Source organism: Mercenaria mercenaria, chromosome 15, assembly GCF_021730395.1.
Source record: "Mercenaria mercenaria strain notata chromosome 15, MADL_Memer_1, whole genome shotgun sequence".
Lineage (NCBI taxonomy): Eukaryota > Metazoa > Mollusca > Bivalvia > Venerida > Veneridae > Mercenaria > Mercenaria mercenaria.
In genome coordinates, this window is record NC_069375.1 from 53,921,919 (window position 1) to 53,945,489 (window position 23,571).

Here is a 23,571-nt window from a genome sequence, read left to right on the forward strand (position 1 = left end):
TAACCGACTACTGTAAACAAGTACAAACAAATACAACAAATATATAAGGGCTGTAAGTACAATCATTTCCTTTAGTACATAGTTTAAATCAAATTACCGCAGAATAGTCTGCACAATTCATAAATATTAAGTTATTTAATACCAAGAGTTTAAATAATTAAAATATAATTATTTTAAGATTATATAAGTATCATATGGCAGCGTGTGTGACATTGATATTGTCAACCCAAGGGCAGAATGTCATCTGAGGCAAAAGCTGAGTGGTGACATTCTGATTCAAGGGTTGACAATATCAATGTCACACACGCTGTCATATGATATTTATTTTATTATACCGAACAAAATTAAGTACATATTTAAGTTACAAAATGCGTTTAATTAATTTAATTTAACAGTTTCATCTTTTCAACATCCAATATCACTGTGTACACATTGAATAGTGACGCCACTACTATATGTGTACAAGGGAGGCAATCATTTCATGATTTGGCTAAAAAATTGAAGCAGTTATTTGCCCTTATGACATTTAAAATATCAGTATGGCCACATGACCTGACAGTCACTTTCTCTTGGTCACATGTCATAAAGTTTGAAAATGTTTTTTACAGTAAAAATATCTCTTTCTCGGGTAACTGGATTTTATCATTGTAGACAAAAGTGAGGTATAATAATACATATTATTACATGACTGTATTCTGTTGTTTCTCTGATTGGCTGAAAACGGTTTGAAAAGTAATGAGTACATATAATATCAATTCATCTTGGGTTATAAATAGTACAAAAATAAAAATAGATCGATGTAGGTGCTTGGAAAACCAATATCAACCTGATTTGGTCTAAATTTATTCCTTTTTTCTGTATTAAAGATACAATTGTAATAACAATACTGACTATAAAATTTATTCATGTAATAAAACAATTATTGACTTTTTCATAGGTTGATGTATCAGGAGGCTCGGAGAATATAACTCTTTTTGGGTTGATAAATCTTGATATCAATCTATGAAAAAGTCGATAACTGTATAATAACACCTCCTGGTCTGGCAAATACAAACTGCTAAAAGACAAAACAAGTATTAAGAGATGGTTATTAAGAAGCAAATATCACATGGAAGCTTATCAAATATGAAATTATCATCAACTCTACTATGGTTAAAGGTACCACCAAAAGAACTGTTAGATTTTGAAAACAATGCACAATACACAATTTTTTCATTGCAAGCATGTATCACATTTTTAATACATAAATCTCAATACACAAACAAATTGTTGTTCTCAAGCAATCAAATCACTTGGCTCTTACAGACGTTTGTATGTCTAATCTCGGTCATACTTGGTTATTACATAAACACGTTAGATGATATTTTTGTCAAAAATGTGAGTACTATCGTTATGTATAATTTTTCATGTAAAACAAAATGGCATGGTTTAAATATCTAACGGAAGTGACTTCTCCATATTGGTCCTCTCTTTCGAACCAATCAAAATGCTTAAATTCCGTATTGGCCCTGTTTTCTTGTATTGGCCCTGCTTTTCTCATATTGGCTCAGTTATGCTCTGTATTAGCTCTGCCTGTTTTACATGATATGTGCAATTGATCTATCACAATTTGTTTTGTTTGTTTGTTTGTTTTGGGTTTAATGCCATTTTTCAACAGTATTTCAGTCATGTAACGGCGGGCAGTTAACCTAACCAGTGATCCTGGATTATGTACCAGTACAAACCTGTTCTCCGCAAGTAACTGCCAACTTCCCCACGTGACTATCACAATTTGTAATATTGTAAAGTTGAATAATAAGAAGATATATTGTGAATGGTTTGTTTAAAAAAATCGTGCTAATGGAATGCGTTTACAAACACGGACAAAAGAGGTTTTGAAAGTGTTTATTAAATTTTGGTCTTTTGAAACTGTTTATTAGAAATATTTTTGTCTGTGGTCATACTGAAGCATATTGTTTTATTCCCATGGTCCCCAAAAACCGTCAAGTTTAGATGGATCTGCTCTTCTATCACCTTGTGGGTAACGGCATGTCACTGCAGTCCTCTCATACTGGGAGAGTTTATCAAGCATTGCCTTCACTATCTTTGGATATGTGTCTGACAGGTCAACTCTTTCATTTGGATCAGACCCGATATGGAACAGCCACACATTTTTCTTGTCTGTTTTGTAAGTTGTGCGCTCCTGAATACCATATGCAGGCAAATTCATGTTAGGTGGTGGTACCCAACTTCCGTTCCCTACAAAATACACCCCAGAATATATATATCTTTTAAGGAATTAGTATGTCATAAAATTTGAAAGTGCACATGTTCAACAGGAAGCAAATATGCAAATTTACAACATAGGACAAGATAAATGTGTTTGTATGATTATATGACATTACATTTCAGTAACCTTACAAAATTTATAGCCTTTATCAAAGAAGTATGTAACTTTTTAGCATTGTTATAAAGGCTACCATAAGTTTAAACTGCCATTATTTACCCATTTTTCCTGAATCAAATCAGTATTATTTAGCTTTGAGGTACCTGTATTAAAATTTCATGCCAAAGGGAAGAAAACTGTTGATAACTGATTAATATGTGTGGAACTTTTTCTCCTATAACTTCATACTTTCACTGTCTATGGTGTTACAAGTAAATCTTCAGTAAAATCAAATTACAGATATTCTAACATTTGTAACTGAGGATAAAGATTGTGAATTCTGAAACAGTATTTACTGTCAAAACTTTTTAACACTGACTACATGTTTGTTTAACACTTTATTACTGCAGGAGGTAATTATGAGGCTTCAACTGGTGGGAACTTAGCCTTTGATTACTGACAGGTTGTCATGTTTTTTACAGCATAACTTTTGACCACTCAAAAGGTATACTCTTTGAATATTTTATTTTGAAAACCCAATAAAACATTTTTAAACTAGAGATTTTTTTTCACAAAACATGTATGTGTCCTGCTACTTAACATGCAGAAATTGTAAAATGCCACAAAGTAAGGTCTAGCCATAAATAGAAATGTAGTAATCCGTATCGATCCGTACCTGAGCTGTACCTTAAAGTAGTAATCCGTATCAGTCCGTACGGCTCAGGTACGGATCGATATGGATACCTACATATCTATCTGTAGCTAGACATTTACCAGGGTCTCCAGTAATGATTTTCCAGTCTCCTACTCTGAGTGCAGCCCTTCTTGTTGTGTTGAATGTACTGTTTGGTAACGGTTGTCCAGATGCAGGATACAGTGGGTCTATATTATGAAGTAGCTCTTTTCTCGGACTTGGTCTACGATAACTGTATTATAACAGTACATTAATAAATGAGCCGCGCCATGAGAAATATGTAACAATTACAGCAAATGGTCCACAATATTCAGGAGAAGTTGTTTAAAACCTTTTCAGCTCCAACAATGTCTACCTACAGTCAAACTGAAACATTTGAAGAAAACTCAGAAAGCTCATGAGAAGCTGTTTAGAGATTAATCTATTTTTAGCTCTAATTGACAGAACCATTTGAACAAAATGGAGAAAGGTATAAGTAAGGTTGCCATGGAACAATTTATTTTATTTTGTTGGGTTTAACATCACACTGACACAATTTAAGGTCATATGGTGACTTTCCAGCTTTGATGGTGGAGGAAGACCCCAGGTGCCCCTCCGTGCATTATTTCATCACGAGCAGGCACCTGGGTAGAACCACCAACCTTTGTAAGCCAGCTGGATTACTTCCTCGCATGAAGAATTCATCGCCCTGAGTGAGGCTCGAACCCACAATGTTGAGGGGCGATTTGAAGTCAACGACCTTAACCACTCGGCCACCGAGAAGGTCCATCAAGTGGCTCATGAGAACAAATCGTTCAAAGTCTTTTTCTATTTATAGCTCTGGGGGTCATAAAAGGGGTTAAGCAGATCAACTTGAACAAAATTGGAAGATACCAAACAAGGATACCTTAGACTTAATTTTGCCAAGATCCATGATAGTTCATGAATTCATAAGAAGTGTTTGAAGATTTTTCTATTTTTAGGTGGCCCTTAAAAGGGGCCAATCACAACTATTTGAATGAACTTGAGAGGGTCCAATACAAGAATGTTACAGACCAAGTTTGGTGGCGATCCATGATCTGGTTCATGGGAAGAAGTTGTTTAAATCTTTTTTTTTCTAATTTTAGCTCTGGCAGCCCCTAAAAAGGGCCAAGCAGAACCACTTAAAACTTGAGAGATCACCACACAAGATGATAGATCATTCCCCTGTACTAATATCTCCTTGAACCTTTGGTTCAGATGAGCTAAAATATATCGAATAAGTTTCAATCTAATATAAATCTCACTTTATCGTATCCCATTGATCAAAACCATCTAGAGGTTTGGTTCCATTTTTAAGATTCCCTCCAGCAAGACTGACAAGTGTTGGGTACCAGTCCGTAACATGCATAAGCTCTCTTGATATTTTCCCAACCATTTTTTCATTAAGTCGTTTACTGTGAACAAATCCAACACCATGCATTCCTCCTTCCCATAGTGATCCCTTCCATCCCCTGAGTGGCCAGTTGTTGCCACCCTCATGTACCTGTCCTCCATTGTCTGGAAACATATTTGACAACAAGAATGATATCAAAGTCGTATGACATATGCCTTCTGAAAATGCTTGATTAAATAAAATTATGAAGTCCAACATGAGGCCAACATGGTCCTAAGTTCCCCTTTGTATTCAGTCAAGTTGAACCACTTTTACAAACCTGAGAGTAGTCCATGCCAGGTTGCCACAGACCAATTTTGTGTAATTCTGACCAATAGCTTCAGAGATGATGACAAACAACTATTTTAAGTTTAAAGCAAAGTCATCAAGTAATAGTACACAGATGAAGTGAAAGTGCATCAAATCTTCAACCAAGGTTTGGATTCAGACACAAGACTGAAAAGGATAGCTATCCATATACTTCATACAGACAAGCTGAAAATGTTTTGCATTCAACCATCCCAAATCTATTTGGTGAGGTAACATCATCTGTTCTTACCTGTGCTAAAAACAAGAACTGTATTATCCCATAATCCTTTGCGTTTCATTGCTTCAGTTATGTTTCCTACTGCTTCGTCCATACATGACACCATACCTACAAGTATATAAACACACTAAGTCTTCTCTGTTACTGGGAAGCCTCTGTGCAAACTTCAAATCACACTGATGGGTAGTACCTATGACTTTCCATAAGCCAGCTGGATGGCTTCCTCACATGAAGAATTCAACGTCCTAAGTGAGGCTCGAACCCAGGGGCTAATAATTCGAAGTCAATGATCTTAACAACTTGCCCATGGAGGCCCCTGAAGAAAAAATGACCTCAGACACAATGTCTGTCATCAAATCCTTCTGGAGAACATAATTATATCTTACCCAGAGGTCAAAACCATGACCCTGTGATCCATAGATCTGCTCTTTCCATACTGAGCAGACAGGCTCAACTGTGGAAGTATTTCCCTCCAGAGAAGTTTTTGCTTCAGACATATAGGTGCCCCAGTGTCCTGCACCTTTGTCCGCTCAATAAATGTGTCACACACTTCTACTTTGTAATAATATTTTCTTGTTTGAAGTTTCATTGGAATCCATTTAAAGCTTTAGAAATTCAATCCACAAACTTTTAGCAACAAGCAAATTCAATGAATTGGTATCCCCCACTGAAAGGACTTAAGGTAAGGAATGGTAAAAAAATATTTCTGGCAAAAAGTTAAGGATGTTACTAAAAAGCAAATAATTTCATTAGTCAAATCATTTTAACAGAAAATGAATGCTTTTTCTTTGGGGGGGGGGGGGGGGGGAAGGGGGGGAGAGAGGGGGCAGCAGGGGGGACCAAGTGAGGGTACAAAATTTCACCTGCTGATTATAAATATTGATGGAAAATTAAAAATGAAAAAAAAAAAAAAAACTGGGCGGGGAATGGGGATGCATAATCGGGGTAGTGGGCAAGACCGAGTGGAGAGTGAGGTGGGGGAATGGTACAACTCTGCATGCTAATAAATATTCATGATGGTAGGTTTGAAAAAAATAAAAAAAATTTTGATTTTTTTTTGGGGGGGGGGGGGGGGGGGGGGGAGGGTTTGTGACCAAGGCAAGGTGGTGACCAGGTGTGGGTACAAAACTTCACATGTTTATACTAAATGTTCATGGAAAAGAATGAAAGAAGTTTAATGAAATTCTACCAATTGGTTGGTTTGTTAAGTACAATCTGGAGATTTTTAAAAAATTAAAGGGCATTAACTCTAAGGAAAATTGACCAATTGAAAAAAAAATGATAGGCATCACTGAAGTATGTTGGTTCATATTTATTTCAAATTTCATGAAATTCTACCAGCTTGTTACTGAGAAATGGCTGCAGATGTAGATTTTTCATTAAATCAAGGGCAATAACTCTAAGGGAAATTGACCAATCCGATAAAAAATTTGACGGGCATCATCGCAGTATGCTGGTGCATGTTTATGTCAAGTTTTATGAAATTCTACCTGATAGTTACTGAGAAATGGCTACGGACGGACATTTCTGGGCATTTTTCATTAAATCAAGGGCAATAACTCTAAGGGAAATTGACCAATCAAAAAAAACAACTGGACGGGCATCATTGCAGTATGTTGGTTCATGTTTATTTCAAGTTTCATGAAATTCTACATGCTAGTTACTGAGAAATGGCTGGGGACGGACAGACGGACGGACAACGCCATTTCAATACCCCCCTCCCGATTTCATCGGCAGGGGATAACAAACCGACTGATTTTCCAACCAACAGACTGCGAGAATGACTTTAAGATGACTTTTGTATATCATCTAAAGTTTGTTTGCAGGGTTAGAACAAGACAGACTTAAAATCATGAGTGGTCATAACTAAAGTGATGAAACTGCATGATTACCTGCGTAAGTTCTTCTCTGTTTATCCTTTATGTTCTGGTACTGTCTCATGTATTCTTCTGGAACTTGCAGAGGTGCATGGACTGCTTGGAATGGTAGATAAACAAACAGAGGCTGAAAATAACATTTAAACAAACTGAAGCACTATTAACTATAAAGGAATGGTTAGAAGTGTGGATATACAAACATAGGTTTAACAAATACTTTAAAGATGTTAGAATGAAGAACATTTCTTTTCTTTAAAAAATGAAGTAGAGTAAAAATGTTGTAAATTTGGTCTTCAGTATGAATTACTGACAAGATGTATGTGTTTTGCAAATAAATGGGGCATATTTTAGAAGTGAGGTTTTATTTCAGTATTTTGTCTTGTTTTTGACCAGTGCTGGCACCAGACAAGAAAGAAAAACAAACACTGGACATGTATTACTCTACCCCTGAATATATACTATAATAATGAATCATGGTCATGAAGGGGAAAATGTGTGTGTGTGTGTTCGAGTTTAACGTCTTTTTCAACAATTTTTCAGTAATATAAACGACGGTGTCTACTTGTAGCAGTGAGCACAATGGCCAACATTATAGTGCTGCCTCACTGAAATACCACGCCGTAGACACGTGGCATGATACCCCACCCAGTCACATTATACTGACACCGGGCTGACCAGTCCTAGCACTATCCTCCTAATGCTGTGTGCCAAGCGAGGAAGCTAATATTACCATTTTTTATGTCTTTGGTATGATGCGGACAGGGATCGAACCACAACCTCCCAAACTCTAAGTGGACGCTCTACCACTAGGCTACCAAGGCGGTTAAGGGGAAAATGTATTGACCCATTTCAACTGCACATTTCTCACTTAAAATGCGCATTTTGGTAAATGGATACTTCAAATGCATATTGAACAAGTGGTAATTTTTCTTTAAACGTGGACCAGTTACATTGTCAGTAAACTCCCCCCACCCCTCCCCCACTATTATTTTTAGAAGCATGTATAATCGTCACTATCACAATCATATGTGAACGAATTAATCTGACACTGAAGAAATGGGTTTTCATGAAGGATATGAAACATTCTTTCCAAACAACAGCTCGTAGAACATGAAATGCCCCCCTTGATGCATTCAGTAATTGCACAAGAAACAAAAAATATTTGCTCACTGTAAACAGAAGTTCTACTGTTGTGGTTCAATGTGACCTTGACCTTTGGCCTACTGACCTCAAAATCAACAGGGGTCATCTGCCGGTCATGGTTAAACTCCCTATTAAGTTTTGTGATCCTGGGCCCAAGCGTTCTCAAGTTATTATCTGAGAGGGTTTAACTGTTACGGGTCAATGTGACCTTGCCATCTGGCCTACTGATCTCAAAATCAAAATGGGTCATCCACTGGTCATTACCAATCTCACTATTAAGTTTCGTGATGCTAGGCCCAAGCGTTCTTGAGTAATCGTCTGGAAACGGTTTAACTGTTTCAGGTCACTATACCCTTGACCTTTGTCCTACTGACCTCAAAATCAACAGAGGTCATCTGCTGGTCATGATTAACCTATCTATCAACTTTCATGATCCTTCACCCAAGCGTCCTTGAGTTACTGTCCAGAAACCGTTCAACTGTTCCTGGCCAATGTGACCTTGAACTTTGACCTAATGACCTCAAAATCAAAAGGGGACATCTGCTTGTCATGACCAATCTCTCTATCAATTTGCCTTATCCTAGGACCAAGCGATCTTGAAATATGGTCTGGAAACTGTTTTACTGTTCCTGGTCACTGTGATTTTGACCTTTGACCTGATCTCAAACTCAATAGGGGTCATCTGCTGGTGGTGATCAACCTCCCTATCAACTTTCACGATCCTATGCCCAAGCATTCTTGAGTTCTCAAGAAACCGTTTCACTGTTCCAGGTCACTGTGACCTTTATCTTTGACCTACTGACCTCAAAATCAATAGGGGTCATCTGCTGGTCATTACCAACCTTCCTTTCAACTTTCATGATCCTAGGCCTAAGCATTCTTGAGTTATCATCCAGAAACCGTTTAACTGTTCCGGGTCACTGTGACCTTGATCTTTGACATACTGGTCTCAAAATCAATAGAGGTCATCCACTGGTGACGACCAACCTCCCTATCAACTTTCATGATCCTAGGCCCAAGTGTTTTTGAGTTATCATCCGTAAAAGGATTGGCCTACAGACCGACCAACATCTGCAAAACAATATCCCCCTCCTTCTTTGAAGGGGGGCATAAAAGTCATAAACTTCCTTTGGCCTCAATTGTTGCTAAAATAAGTCTGTCGGCTCTCGGAAAAAATAAGAATAAAGCCACTTACCTTGCTATTATCATGTTTCTCAATGATATCTATCACTTTATCAGCAAAGAGATGGGTCGAGTATAAACCTTTATATTTCTTCATGTCTGCTGGATCTGTATTATCACGTAGATCATTACCACACATTCCTCCATAACATCTGTAATGTGTATAGTAGTCTTCGCTGCCTGTCAGATACCCTAGACAGAAAAACAGCATCAATAATGTGTATAGTATTAGTCTTTACTACCTGTCAGATACCCTAGACGCTTCTTGTCAGATACCCTATACAGAATAAACAGCACCTATATCGTGTATAGAAGTCTTCCCTGCCTGTAAGATATCCTAGACAATGCCAGTCATATACCCTAGACGCTTCTTGTCAGATATCTTAGACAGAGAAATAGCACCTACATTGTGTATACTAATAGTTTTTGCTGCCTGTCAGATACCCTAAGGAGAGAAATAGCACCTATAATGTGTATAGTAGTCTTCACTACTTGTCAGATACCCTACACAGAGAAATAGCACCTATAATGTGTATAGTAGTCTTTGCTGCCTGTCAGATACCCTACACAGAGAAATAGCACCTATAATGTGTATGGTAGTCTTCGCTGCCTGTCAGATACCCTACACAGAGAAATAGCACCTATAGTGTGTATAGTAGTCTTTGCTGCCTGTCAGATACCCGAGAGAGAGAAATAGCACCTATAATGTGTATAGTAGTCTTCACTACTTGTCAGATACCCTACACAGAGAAATAGCACCTATAATGTGTATAGTAGTCTTTGCTGCCTGTCAGATACCCGAGAGAGAGAAATAGCACCTACAATGTGTATAGCAGTCTTCGCTGCATGTCAGATACCCTACACAGAGAAATAGCACCTATAATGTGTATAGTAGTCTTCACTACTTGTCAGATACCCTACACAGAGAAATAGCACCTATAATGTGTATAGTAGTCTTTGCTGCATGTCAGATACCCTACACAGAGAAAAAGCACCTATAATGTGTATAGTAGTCTTCGCTGCCTGTCAGATACCCTAGAGAGAGAAACAGCACCTATAATGTGTATAGTAGTCTTCGCTGCCTGTCAGATACCCGAGAGAGAGAAACAGCACCTATAATGTGTATAGTAGTCTTCGCTGCCTGTCAGATACCCGAGAGAGAGAAACAGCACCTATAATGTGTATAGTAGTCTTTGCTGCCTGTCAGATACCCTAGAGAGAGAAACAGCACCTATAATGTGTATAGTAGTCTTTGCTACCTGTCAGATACCCGAGAGAGAGAAACAGCACCTATAATGTGTATAGTAGTCTTCGCTGCCTGTCAGATACCGGAGAGAGAGAAACAGCACCTATAATGTGTATAGTAGTCTTCGCTGCCTGTCAGATACCCTAGACAGAGAAATAGCACCTATAATGTGTATAGTAGTCTTCGCTGCCTGTCAGATACCCGAGAGAGAGAAATAGCACCTATAATGTGTATAGTAGTCTTCCTTACCTGTCAGATACCCGAGAGAGAGAAACAGCACCTATAATGTGTATAGTAGTCTTCCTTACCTGTCAGATACCCTAGACAGAGAAATAGCACCAATAATGTGTATAGTAGTCTTCGCTGCCTGTCAGATACCCGAGAGAGAAATAGTACCGATAATGTGTATAGTAGTCTTCACTACCTGTCAGATACCCAAAAGAGAGAAACAGCACCTATAATGTGTATAGTAGTCTTCGCTGCCTGTCAGATACCCGAGAGAGAGAAATAGCACCTACAATGTGTATAGTAGTCTTTGCTGCCTGTCAGATACCCAAAAGAGAGAAATAGCACCTATAATGTGTATAGTAGTCTTCGCTGCCTGTCAGATACCCTAGACAGAGAAATAGCACCTATAATGTGTATAGTAGTCTTCGCTGCCTGTCAGATACCCTAGAGAGAAAAATAGCACTTACAATGTGTACAGTAGTCTTCACTACCTGTCAGATACCCTAGACAGAGAAACAGCACCTACAATGTGTATAGTAGTCTTCACTACCTGTCAGATACCCTAGAGAGAGAAATAGCACCTACAATGTGTATAGTAGTCTTCACTACCTGTCAGATACCCTAGACAGAGAAACAGCACCTACAATGTGTATAGTAGTCTTCACTACTTGTCAGATACCCAAAAGAGAGAAATAGCACCTATAATGTGTATAGTAGTCTTCACTACCTGTCAGATACCCTACACAGAGAAACAGCACCTATAATGTGGATAGTAGTCTTCACTACCTGTCAGATACCCTAGAGAGAGAAAAAGCACCTATAATGTGTATAGTAGTCTTCGCTGCCTGTCAGATACCCGAGAGAGAGAAATAGCACCTACAATGTGTATAGTAGTCTTCACTACCTGTCAGATACCCTAGACAGAGAAACAGCACCTATAATGTGTATAGTAGTCTTCACTACCTGTCAGATACCCTAGAGAGAGAAAAAGCACCAATAATGTGTATAGTAGTCTTCGCTGCCTGTCAGCTACCCAGGAATCTTACACCAATGAAAATGAGTTAAAAAAAGAATTGTTATGATAGTTTTACCAATAAGTTTTACGTGAAGAACAGTTTGTAGCTTTACCAAATAAATGTTAGAGTGAAGAATTGTCATGTACCTTTTACAAAAATTAAGTTTTACAGAAGAATGTTTGCACAGTTTTCACCAAATAAAGTTCTGGTCAACAATAGTTGATTACAATTAATGTTTGAGGAAAGAAGTTTTTTGGGATATTTTACCAATAAAAGTTTGTGGTAAAAAAGAATTGTAGTATGTTTACCAAATTAATGTTTAAGAGGTAAGAAGTGTGTAATTCTTTTACCAAATATTAGAAAGAGTATATATTCCAATTAGTGTTACAGGAAAGAAGTGAGTATTGCATTTTACCAAATTTAGTGTTACAGAAAAGTGAGTACATGATTTACAAATTTAGTGTTACAGGAAGAAGTGATAATGATTACAATTAGTGTTAGGAAAAAGAGTATGATTTTACCAAATTTAGTGTTACAGGAAAGAAGTGAGTAATGATATTACCAAATTTAGTGTTACGGGAAGAAGTGAGTAATGATATTACCAAATTTAGTGTTACAGAAAGAAGTGAGTACATTATTACCAAATTTAGTGTTAAGGAAAGAAGTGAGTATATGATTTTACCAAATTTAGTGTTACAGGAAAGAAGTGAGTACATGATATTACCAAATTTAGTGTTACAGGAAAGAAGTGAGTAATGATTTACCAAATTTAGTGTTATGGAAAGAAGACAGTATATGATTTCACGAAATTTAGTGTTACAGGAAAGAAGTGAGTACATGATATTACCAAATTTAGTGTTACGGAAAGAAGTGAGTACATGATATTACCAAATTTAGTGTTACAGGAAAGAAGTGAGTACATGATATTACCAAATTTAGTGTTACAGGAAAGAAGTGAGTACATGATATTACCAAATTTAGTGTTACAGGAAAGAAGTGAGTACATGATATTACCAAATTTAGTGTTACAGGAAAGAAGTGAGTACATGATATTACCAAATTTAGTGTTACAGGAAAGAAGTGAGTACATGATATTACCAAATTTAGTGTTACAGGAAAGAAGTGAGTACATGATATTACCAAATTTAGTGTTACAGGAAAGAAGTGAGTACATGATATTACCAAATTTAGTGTTACAGGAAAGAAGTGAGTACATGATATTACCAAATTTAGTGTTACAGGAAAGAAGTGAGTACATGATATTACCAAATTTAGTGTTACAGGAAGAAGTGTGAGTACATGATATTACCAAATTTAGTGTTACAGGAAAGAAGTGAGTACATGATATTACCAAATTTAGTGTTACAGGAAAGAAGTGAGTACATGATATTACCAAATTTAGTGTTACAGGAAAGAAGTGAGTATATGATTTTACCAAATTTAGTGTTACAGGAAAGAAGTGAGTATATGATTTTACCAAATTTAGTGTTATGGGAAAGAAGACAGTATATGATTTCACGAAATTTAGTGTTACAGAAAAGAAGTGAGTACATGATATTACCAAATTTAGTGTTACAGGAAAGAAGTGAGTACATGATATTACCAAATTTAGTGTTACAGGAAAGAAGTGAGTATATGATTTTACCAAATTTAGTGTTACGAGAAAGAAGACAGTATATGATTTTACCAAATTTAGTGTTACAGGAAAGAAGTGAGTACATGATATTACCAAATTTAGTGTTACAGGAAAGAAGTGAGTATATGATTTTACCAAATTTAGTGTTACAGGAAAGAAGTGAGTATATGATTTTACCAAATTTAGTGTTATGGGAAAGAAGACAGTATATGATTTCACGAAATTTAGTGTTACAGGAAAGAAGTGAGTACATGATATTACCAAATTTAGTGTTACGGGAAAGAAGTGAGTACATGATATTACCAAATTTAGTGTTACAGGAAAGAAGTGAGTACATGATATTACCAAATTTAGTGTTACAGGAAAGAACTGTGTGTACGGTCTTACCAAAGTAAGTGTCAAATCCTCTGCTTGTTGGAATGAATGGTTTCTCGTAGAAACCCACATGCCATTTCCCAACAGCGTGAGTGGAATATCCAGCCTCCTTCAATTTCTCACTAAGCAGTGGGCTGTCTAGAGGTACACCATTGGGCTGTGATGGCCAAATTATCCCATGCTGTAGTCCTGTATGTATCTAAAGAAAAAACAGACATGATCAGCATCAAGTCTAAATCAATTCTTCTTCAGTAATCTACCAAATATAGAGTAAACATTTTTACACAGTATTATTCCTCTTCAAAACCTATGGCATTTGGTAGAGGGCAATCTATAGAATATTTAAAATGTACTTAGAAGTTCTCTTCTTTTTAATTTTCTTTACAAGAAAAACTGTTTTCAGATGAGGCCACAGTTTTTTTATTTCCTTTCTATTTTGTTTCTCAAGATTTGTTGACAAAGATTTTGGATAGGAGGAGGGAACATATAAATAAAACTCTCAGTGAAATATTTTGATGCTGGATAATGAAAGGAAGCTGGAGCTGTCAGTGGAGTGTCTAGTGTCTCCAATGTGGATGACGATGTTGGACAAGTCAAATGTATTTAGAAATAACAGAGACGGAGAGAAAGTGCATCAAAACATTAAGAATAAAAGGGACATAATTCATTAATTCATGGACTATTTCTGAGAGTCAAGGGGAAGTATACTACAGTGCTTTAGATGAGAAGAAATTGTTTAAATGTTTTCTTATTTAAACTTTAGCTGCCCTTTCAAGGATCTAAGTAACCCCTCTTGAACAAATTTAAGAGAGAACCTTACAATGATGCTATAGACAAAGATTGCTGAAGATCCATCTAATGGTTCATGAGAAGTTGTTTAAAGGGTGTTGTTTTTTTTTCTGTCTTTAACTCCAGCATTGCCTGTAAAGGCCAAGTACCCCCCATTTGAACAAAATTGACAGAAAACCTTATAATTATGCTACAGACTAAGTTTGATGAAGATCAATTTAACAGTTCATGATAGGAAATTGTTTAACGGTATTTCTAAATTTTTAGTAGCCCCTACAAGAGGCAAAGTGCCCCCTTTTGAACAAATTTGAGAGATGACCTTAAAATGTTGCTACAAATCAAATCTGATGAAGATTCATCAGGCAGTTGATGAGAAAAAGTTCTTTAAATGCTATTTTATTTTATTTTTAGCTCTGACTGCCCCTTAAAGGGGCCAGGTGCTCCCATTTGAACAAATTTGAGAAAGGACCTTCTATGAAGCCACAGACCAAGCTTGATGAAGATGCATCTAGCAGTTCATGGGAAGAAGCTGTTTCATGTTTTTTTTTCTAATTTTAGCCCTAGCCGCTCTAGCTCTAAAAGCAACCATTTGAACAAACTTGAAAGGAGACCTTGCCAGGATGCTACCAACCAAGTTGGGATCCGGACATTTGCCCCCCCAGGACATTTGCCCCCCAATAAAAAAGTGGACTGCTGGACAATTGCCCCCCAGTTGAAATGGTAGATAGGACATTTGCCCCCCAGTGCTTATTTCTGAAACGGACATTTGCCCCCCAATATTTTTGCCCCCTAGTGATTTTTTAGGAACTTGGTAGAAGATAATTATCATATTGTAGATAACAATGTCTTTGTTTCTTACATCTTTCTAGTAGATAATTGCCAAATTAACAAGTTTGAATGTTAAAAACATTGCACAAATTAAAATATTACAACATTGTTATGAGCACTTTTATAACTCAATAATAGGCTATTATTTACCTTAACACCGGAATGTAATTAACATATTCATCAAATTTTTATCAATAGAATAGTTTTTTTTGACTGAATATTGCCTTTTAGAGTAATTTTGATAATAAAACAACATAAAACACAGTATATCTACTGGCACATAGGACAAAAATATTGGGGGGCAAATGTCCATTCTAAAAATAAGAAGTGGGGGGCAAATGTCCTATCTGCCATTTCAACTGGGGGGCAAATGTCCTGTAGTACATTTTTTCATTGGGGGTCAAATGTCCTGGGGGGCAAATGTCCTACAATCAACCAAGTTTGGTGTAATTCTGACCAGTAGGTTTAAAGAAGATATTTATGTAAACTGTTGACAATGCAAGCAAGATGCCAGACCATCCACCTATACCTATAGCTCACCCTGAACCCTTGGTTCAAATTTCCTTAAAAAAAGCTTATTTTTTATCAGATGAAATGTATTCATAAGCTACTGATGGGAAGAGAAAGGTATCTGCAGCCTACATATATTATATATAACTTGTGACTAAAATGAACCTATGAATGAAATAAAAATAGTTTACTTGATATCTGCCAGATAGAAGCTGGCTCCTGGTTGGTGTGCAGATTGGCTGTACATAATAGTTTTCAAGGCGCACCCCAGACAAAGCAAGCTTATCCAAATTTGGTGTTTTTATTTCTTTACCGTGGTAACCAATGTCATTGAAACCGTAGTCATCAGCAATTATCAACAGAATATTTGGCTGTTTACTCAAGCATACATGCAAACACACTGCTAGCAAAATACCCAACCTGAGCATGTTCAGCACCTGAAAATAGAAAAGGTACCATAGTTGAGCCGCACCATGAGAAAACCACCAGAGTGTATTTGCGACCAGCATGGATCCAGACCAGCTTGCGCATCTGCGCAGTCTGGTCAGTATCCATACTGTTTGCTTTCACACCCTACTGCAATTAGAGAAACGTCTGGTCAGGATCCATACCGTTCACTTTCAAACCCTATTGCAATTAGAGAAACCGTTAGCGAACAGTATGGATCCTGACCAGACTACGCGGATCCGCAGGCTGGTCTGGATCCATGCTGGTCGTAACTGCACTATGTTGTTTTTTTCATGGTGCGGCTCAATTATAATTATACAGCTATAGTAAAGTCTCAGGTAAGTTTGATATTCCTGCCTTAAAAACATTTATTCAAAGGGGACCAGCCACTGAACATTCCTGCAAAGTTTGGTCGTAACTTACCAGGTGCATTAGGTGTTGTTAGAAACAAAATGTTGATGCCGATGATCTACTGATTATGATGAACACAGGGCAATCATATAGCTCACCTTGGGCATTTTGTGCTCAGGTGATATAAGGTCACTCCAAACTGATAAGTAGTTCCTAAGGAAATCTTCCAAAAAATATGGAGCAATGAAGCAAAATTTTAATTTTTTCTCAATTTTTACTTTTTGATAGGCCGGTACATTTTTCATGGAGGAAGCTAAATATTTTTCATATTGCTATGCCCCAACCTCTCCCCCATTTGTTTGTTGACCTTGTCTGTCCAACCATTTTTTTTAATTTGTGTTGTACATATCTCAAAACGTATTTCATCCAGAGTCATCCAAACTCACAGGATTGTTATCTGGCATGCAGAAGTGTGCACCTGGTGATTTAATTGTGAACTCACATAACCAGACCAAAGTTATGGCCCTTGACTTTGTCAAAATTATGCATAAAACGGGCCTAACAGACTTGACCTAAGATTGACACATTACAGAAGTATTATTCAGCATAAGAATTTGTGTATCTGGGGTCTTGTTACAGATTTCACTCAGCCAGACTAGAGTTATGGCCCTTGACTTGTCAAAAATATGCATACAAGTTTGTGTTGCAAGTATCTTAAAACATATTTGACCTAGGCTCATGAAATATAATGGGAATATTATTCAACATGTGAAGTTAAACACCTGGTGTATTGTTTGGATTTTTTCTGTCCGTCAGACCAGATCTATGGCCCATGATTAAGTAAAATATCAACAATGGGCATACAAGTTTGTGTCATATGTTTTTCATAAAGTATTTGAGTAAGAATCATACAACATTACAGGATTGTTACAGTAGTTTGAAGCAAACTATAGAATAGCATCCTCTTATCATGTACATAAGAATTATGTACATTTGAGTGTTTTACAGCATACATTAAACAAATACACTCAACAGAAATATGATCTGCCAATAGACATTTTACTAATAAACAATTAAGAATGGCAAAGTTATATTTTTTTCAACAAGTATGCTGCTAGTGGCATTTAAGTTGAAACTGGTTATGCGATAGAAAACAAGATTTTTTTTTTGAGGACAGGATCAGAATACATGTAACACATTTTATATTGTTATACAATATATTGATATAATGAGGACACACATGTTACACACACTATAATTACAGTCATTCAATATCCATCATGTGAATGTTAGTCATATCCCAACAAAATTAAAGATTAACTGTTAATATAAAACACATATTTTAATGGGTATGGCTCACAAAAATGCATATCTATAGAGAGTATAGTAAAAACTCAGTAATTTGGTTATGGAAGAGGTAATACAGGTAAAAGTGATCTCAGATTAACTTTATACTCATAGTCATATATATGTTTAACTAGTTACTGCCATTCGAGTGCTTGGTCTATGGTGCTGTTTGCCGATGAAGTTTTATAGAAATCAACCACTACCCCTCCTGGAGAAACCATGAGGTTTTATGGAAATGCATGACTAACTGTCTTGGACAAACCATAAAGTTTTATGGAAATGCACAACCAGCTCCTTTGGCCAAACCACAAAGTTTTATGGAAGTACATAATAAGCTTTCCTTGACAAACCATGAAGTTTATGGAAATGCATAACCACTGGATGAAGGAAATGCATAACTAGCTTTCAAACAATGATTTTTTTAATATGAAAATGCATGACCAGCTGTTTTGGTCAAACTATGAAGTTTTATGGAAATACACAACCACCTGTTAAATCCTGGATGTCCTAGCCAAACCATGAAGTTTTATGAAAATGCACAAGTAGCTCTCCTTGACAAAACATGATGCTTTATGGAAATGCATGACCATGAGGTTTGATGGAAATCCATAAACGGCTGTTTTTACCAAACCATGAAGTCACATGGAAAAGAGATGTTCTCAGTTCACACTATCGAATCAATGTGATATTCCTGAGATATTGCTCTGAATGACAGACAAACCAATAGCCAAATGAACATTATAGTTAAGAAAACTTCCATTACAGACTGGGGCCTAGGACCTTCAGTGCAGTAACTGCTAAACTATGCCAACGACTATATGCAAAATATTTTATTCGACAATTACATTTCTACATGTTGTTTCAATTATTTGCTCTTAGCCCAGGGCAAAAATCCTGTGGCCTGTTTTTTTTTTCAAAATATTTAATAATGGTTTTAATTAAAACAAAATTAATAAAACTAAACTTACAACCTTAAATAGAGAACAAGGATCTTTCAAGAAAATTACTGAAGTAGTTTTAATGAACTGAAAGATGCCACAGACCAAGTTTTGCAAAGATCCATTTACCTCTTCATGAGAAGTTGTTTTAAGACTTATATAGCCTTAAATTTTGAGAAAAAAAATTCAACCAACACCAATTCATCAAAAGAAAAGGTTGTTTCAAATGAAAATTGAACAGCATAATTATAAAACATGTATCTTACTCTACACAACTGTCACTTTACTAACATATACATTGAATTCCAGAAAAGGGCTGTATAAAGAGGCCACACTTTCAGACAGGTCAGCGCTTTTAATAAATCTTCATTTTGATGCATTTGCAATAATGCCCCAGTGTTTGAATTTCACATAACTAGGTTGAATGTAATTTTCAGCAATTGTTTATTTTGATTTCTTTACAAATGGTATTCATTTTTAAAGGGGGACAAATTTTTGAGAATATTTTAAGTATCCATCGTGCGGGACAGTACAGCAGAACATGTAATAGTCAGATAGATTGTTGGTAAAGATACATGTTGTTCATTCATCAAATATTTCTGTGTTTTGAAGATATACTCCTAAACCTTAAAGATCTTTTTTTTATATTTTTAGCTTCAGCAGATCTTAAAAGGTGCTTGACAGAACCTTTGCATAAATTTGATAATGAACGAAAATAAAAACACTGACGCCGACGATCAAGTGACGATAATACCTTGTAGATTTTTTTCAAAAATCAGACTTGTAAGCTAAAAAGAGCCAAAGTTCAGCCAAATATCTTTGACTACAGATGGAGAACAAGATGATAAACAAGTAAATAAAGCCATAAGTCAAATAGTTTTGACAAAACATGGACATAATATGAAAAACTGAACCAATTTCCAAGTCCAAAAAAGGCCATAGTTCAGCCAATATACTTAACAGAGTTAAGTACTTTTACCATTATAATAAACAAATGTTCAAACGTCCAAAAAAGTCCATAATTCAGCCAAAATACTTGACAGATAAATTTATGTACTCTTTCCATTATAATAAACAAGTGTTCAAAGTTTCAAAGCCACACATCAAATAGTTTTGACAAAACATGGACTTGTACAAAAACTGAATCTATTTCCACTTCCAAAAAGGACCATAATTCAGCCAAAACAGTTTTGACAGAGTTATGTACTCTTGCCTGCAGGTGAAGTTTATGACATTAAACAAGTGGTCAAAGTTTCAAAGCCACATGTCAAATAGCTTTGACAAAACTTGGACTTGTACGAAAACTGAACCAATTTCCAAGTTCGAAAAAGGGCCATAATTCAGCCAAAATAGTTGACAGACTTATGCCTACAGATAGAGACTATTATATGTAATAATCAAGTGATAAAAGTTTAAAAGCTATATGTCAAACAGTTTACACAAAATATGAACTGGTACGAAAAACTTAACCAAGATTTGTAAGTTAAAAGGGGCAATAATTCAGACAAAATCCTTGATGGACTTGCCTAAAACTGGACATGGTGATAGTTCACAAGACAGTGTTGAAAGTTTCAAAGCCTTATCTCAAAAGGTGTGATGCCAATGCCAATGCTGTGGTGAGTAGGATAGCTCTACATATCCTTCGAACAGTCAATCTAAAAAAATCTAATATTCTTTATCTTGGTCAGTTATGTATACACAAATGTTAGCTCTACTTGTCACTTTTCAAAGACTTTTTTTTGGCCTGTTACAATGATCAAGTATGTCTGAGGTCATACAGAATTGGCCTAAAGCTTTGAAAAAGAAACATCAATTGAATGTTTTAAGAGTTTTAACATAAAAGATTTAAACAGTGACTGTATAATTTGTATCAGAGAGTTTTCAAAGGCAATCTAAGTACTTGATAGACACAGTCACCAGTTTGTGACCACTTGACATAGAAACTGTAATTACTCAAAACCCTACTGTGCTTTTTATAGAAATTAGAATTACATGTATATTATTATCTTCTATTTTCGTAAGTGTAATATAATTTCTGTAACCTTAGCACTTATTTGTCATCAGCCCATATGAATATAATCATGTTAGTTTGCATGACTTCCATATTATCAAATACGACATTTATTAAAATCTGACGCTCATTACCACTTTGAGTCAGTTGCGGTTGCCAGTGATGGGCAGTTAAAATATGATATTCAAAAAATACTTGAAATTAAACTGTTGGATAAAAATTTGTAGCTCGTGTTGTATGTTGATTATATGCAATGTTAAATAAAGCTTTATCCTTACCTTTAATGTTCTTTCAACAAACATTACCATTAAGGGAGATAATAAAATTCATAAATGTCAAATTTAACAAATCCCCTAATACAGATTCTGAAGTCCTCTACTGGTATAAAAACTAGCACAGATCATGTACATGACACTCTGTCTCATCACGGGGAATATTTATGTTCAGTATTAAAATAATCCATCAATACACATGAAAGTTATGGAGCTGAAACAAATTTTTACTTTACCTTCAACAGTGACCTTTTTTTTGACTGACAACCATAAGTCATGTGTGTGACACATAGTCTAATCATGAGAAACATTTCTGTGGAGTAATAAAAAAATTCTTCAATGTAATTAAAAAGAATGGAGCAGAAAATTTTTTTCACTTGACCTTAACAGTGACCTTGACCTAAAACTAACAAGCATAGATAATGTACTATATAAAAGTTATAGAGTAATTGCAAGATCCAGATTTGTGGATGGACAGATGGATGGCATTCTTATAGTCCCCTCTGGTGTTCCACCAGTAGGGGACTAAAAAGTTTAATCAAAGGAGATTAAATTCTATCATTGAAGCTACTGCATTTGATCTTTCTATAAAAATAGTCCCCTACCCCCTATATATATATATATCATGAGTCTGTTTGTATTATAAATGATAGACCAGTTGTGTTCTTAAACTTCTATCATAAATATTTAGTATATGCCTCATGTTTTGTCTGCATGATCCTTATTGTAGGATTCAGATACAAATTAATATTCAATGGGTTTTCATTTTCATTATGTTCTTTGCTTAGTCACTACTAGCTGCATCATCCTAATGAATCATTAGGATGATGCAGCTACATACCATAACTGCACAATTAGAAGGAGTTAACTCTTTGGCCAGGACTAATGCACCAGAACAAAGTCAATCACAAAAGCAAATGCTTGAACAGTTGCACCCATGTGGTAATTATAATGATTATATATGTCACTAGAATTTTTTCTCTCAAAAAGTTGTGACAATGTTGTAACATGATATTTGAATGATATCTGTATGTGATTGGACAATTTAGATTAACCGTCTCGATGGCTTTGTGGTGCAGCGTCTGCTTCTAGTGTGGGAGGTCGTGGGTTTCATCCACGACTGCATCATAACAAAGTGAAAAATGGTACCAGTAGCTCCCTTGCTTGGCATTCAGCATTAATAGGGAAACTGGCTTCTCTTCTCTCATACCCTCGTTGCGACGGATTCCATCAGGAATAAGGTGTCGAGTACGGGCGGCTGTAACCGCCAAAATTAGTAAATATATAATCCATTCATAAACAAGTCAGTCAGTGCAGTGCATTTCAACGCCGTCTAGTCTAAAATTCCATCCCGTCCAATATATTTGCATTTAACGCATTGTATTTTGAAACCATTTAATGCAAAACTTCATTCCATCCATCTAAACATGGAACGATGCATTTAAAACTTGTTGCAATGCACTGTACTATGAAATCATCCAACAAAACATGATACCATGCAGCTTAACGTGAAGCCATTTAACACAACATGAGTACGTGCAGTGTAAAATGAAATGATTTATTACAACTTGACGCTGTCTAATGCATACTGAAACCACTTTGTGTAATTAAAAGCGGTGTATAAAAACTTGATGCCATGCAGTTCAATGTGAAGACGTTTAACGCAACATGAGTTTGTGCAGTGTAAAATGAAACGATTCATTAAAGCTTGGCGCCGTCTAATGCACACTGCAACCGTGTAGTGTGATTTGGAGCGGCGTATCAAAATTTGATGCCATGCAGTCAAATGTGAAGTGGTTTAACGAAACACGAGTACGTGCATTGTAAAAGGTTGATAAGACTACCAGTTCATAAGTTTGCCCCGCTATAAATATAGATTCTGGATCAGTTGTACATAATTATGGATATCTTAAAATTTGTCCTAAAACTGACCTTGTAGAAAAATTCTAACATTTAATTTTACACTGCTCCTGCGATTTATCTGAATATTAAACGGGGGCCACATTTTCCACATTTTCGGAGGCGGATATCGACATGTCAAAAAAATATTAACGATATTCAACTCTTGAGTACAATCATTTGGACTAAGCTCATAGCAACAAACACTAACCATAGACTAACAGATAAACTTCCAATATTCAACAAAATGTTTACGTTGACAGCTTTTGAAAGTGTGATGATTGAATTCCTTGTACTTAATTTTATTACTATTTAATAATCACTTACCTAAAAAATCTATTTTACTTATGTACTTGTCTAATCCGTCTTTACTTCCTGACTATTTTGTATACGTCGCCGCAAATGGCGAATCAATTACAAGGGAAATAACTGTGGTTTTGTACATGCATATTTCGTGAAATCGATACGCAGCAGGGG

The 23,571-nt window shown here is 36.0% G+C and overlaps 1 protein-coding gene across 1 annotated transcript; it reads right to left on the reverse strand.

Annotated features, from left to right (window-relative positions):
* LOC123554874 (arylsulfatase B-like) lies at positions 1-23,568 on the reverse strand. The gene is made up of 9 exons (XM_053525299.1): positions 23,422-23,568; positions 16,021-16,266; positions 13,715-13,901; positions 9,215-9,393; positions 6,892-7,003; positions 5,012-5,107; positions 4,325-4,577; positions 3,140-3,291; positions 1-2,238 (listed from the first exon to the last, which is right to left on the reverse strand). The coding sequence occupies exons 2-9, from the start codon at positions 16,255-16,257 to the stop codon at positions 1,958-1,960; spliced, it is 1,497 nt and encodes a 498-aa protein (XP_053381274.1). The 5' UTR covers positions 16,258-16,266; positions 23,422-23,568; the 3' UTR covers positions 1-1,957.
* Between the last annotated feature and the right edge of the window lie 3 nt (positions 23,569-23,571).

What these genes read in the sequence shown, in the direction of transcription:
- LOC123554874 (XM_053525299.1), bottom strand. Translation starts at nt 16,257, where the DNA reads ATGCTCAGGTTGGGTATTTTGCTAGCAGTGTGTTTGCATGTATGCTTG. An exon ending in GATCAATGGGATACGATAAA is followed by an intron (nt 3,292 to 4,324) that starts GTGAGATTTATA and finishes GTTATAATACAG; the next exon opens with TTATCGTAGACCAAGTCCGA. An exon ending in AATCATTACTGGAGACCCTG is followed by an intron (nt 2,239 to 3,139) that starts GTAAATGTCTAG and finishes TGTATTTTGTAG; the next exon opens with GGAACGGAAGTTGGGTACCA.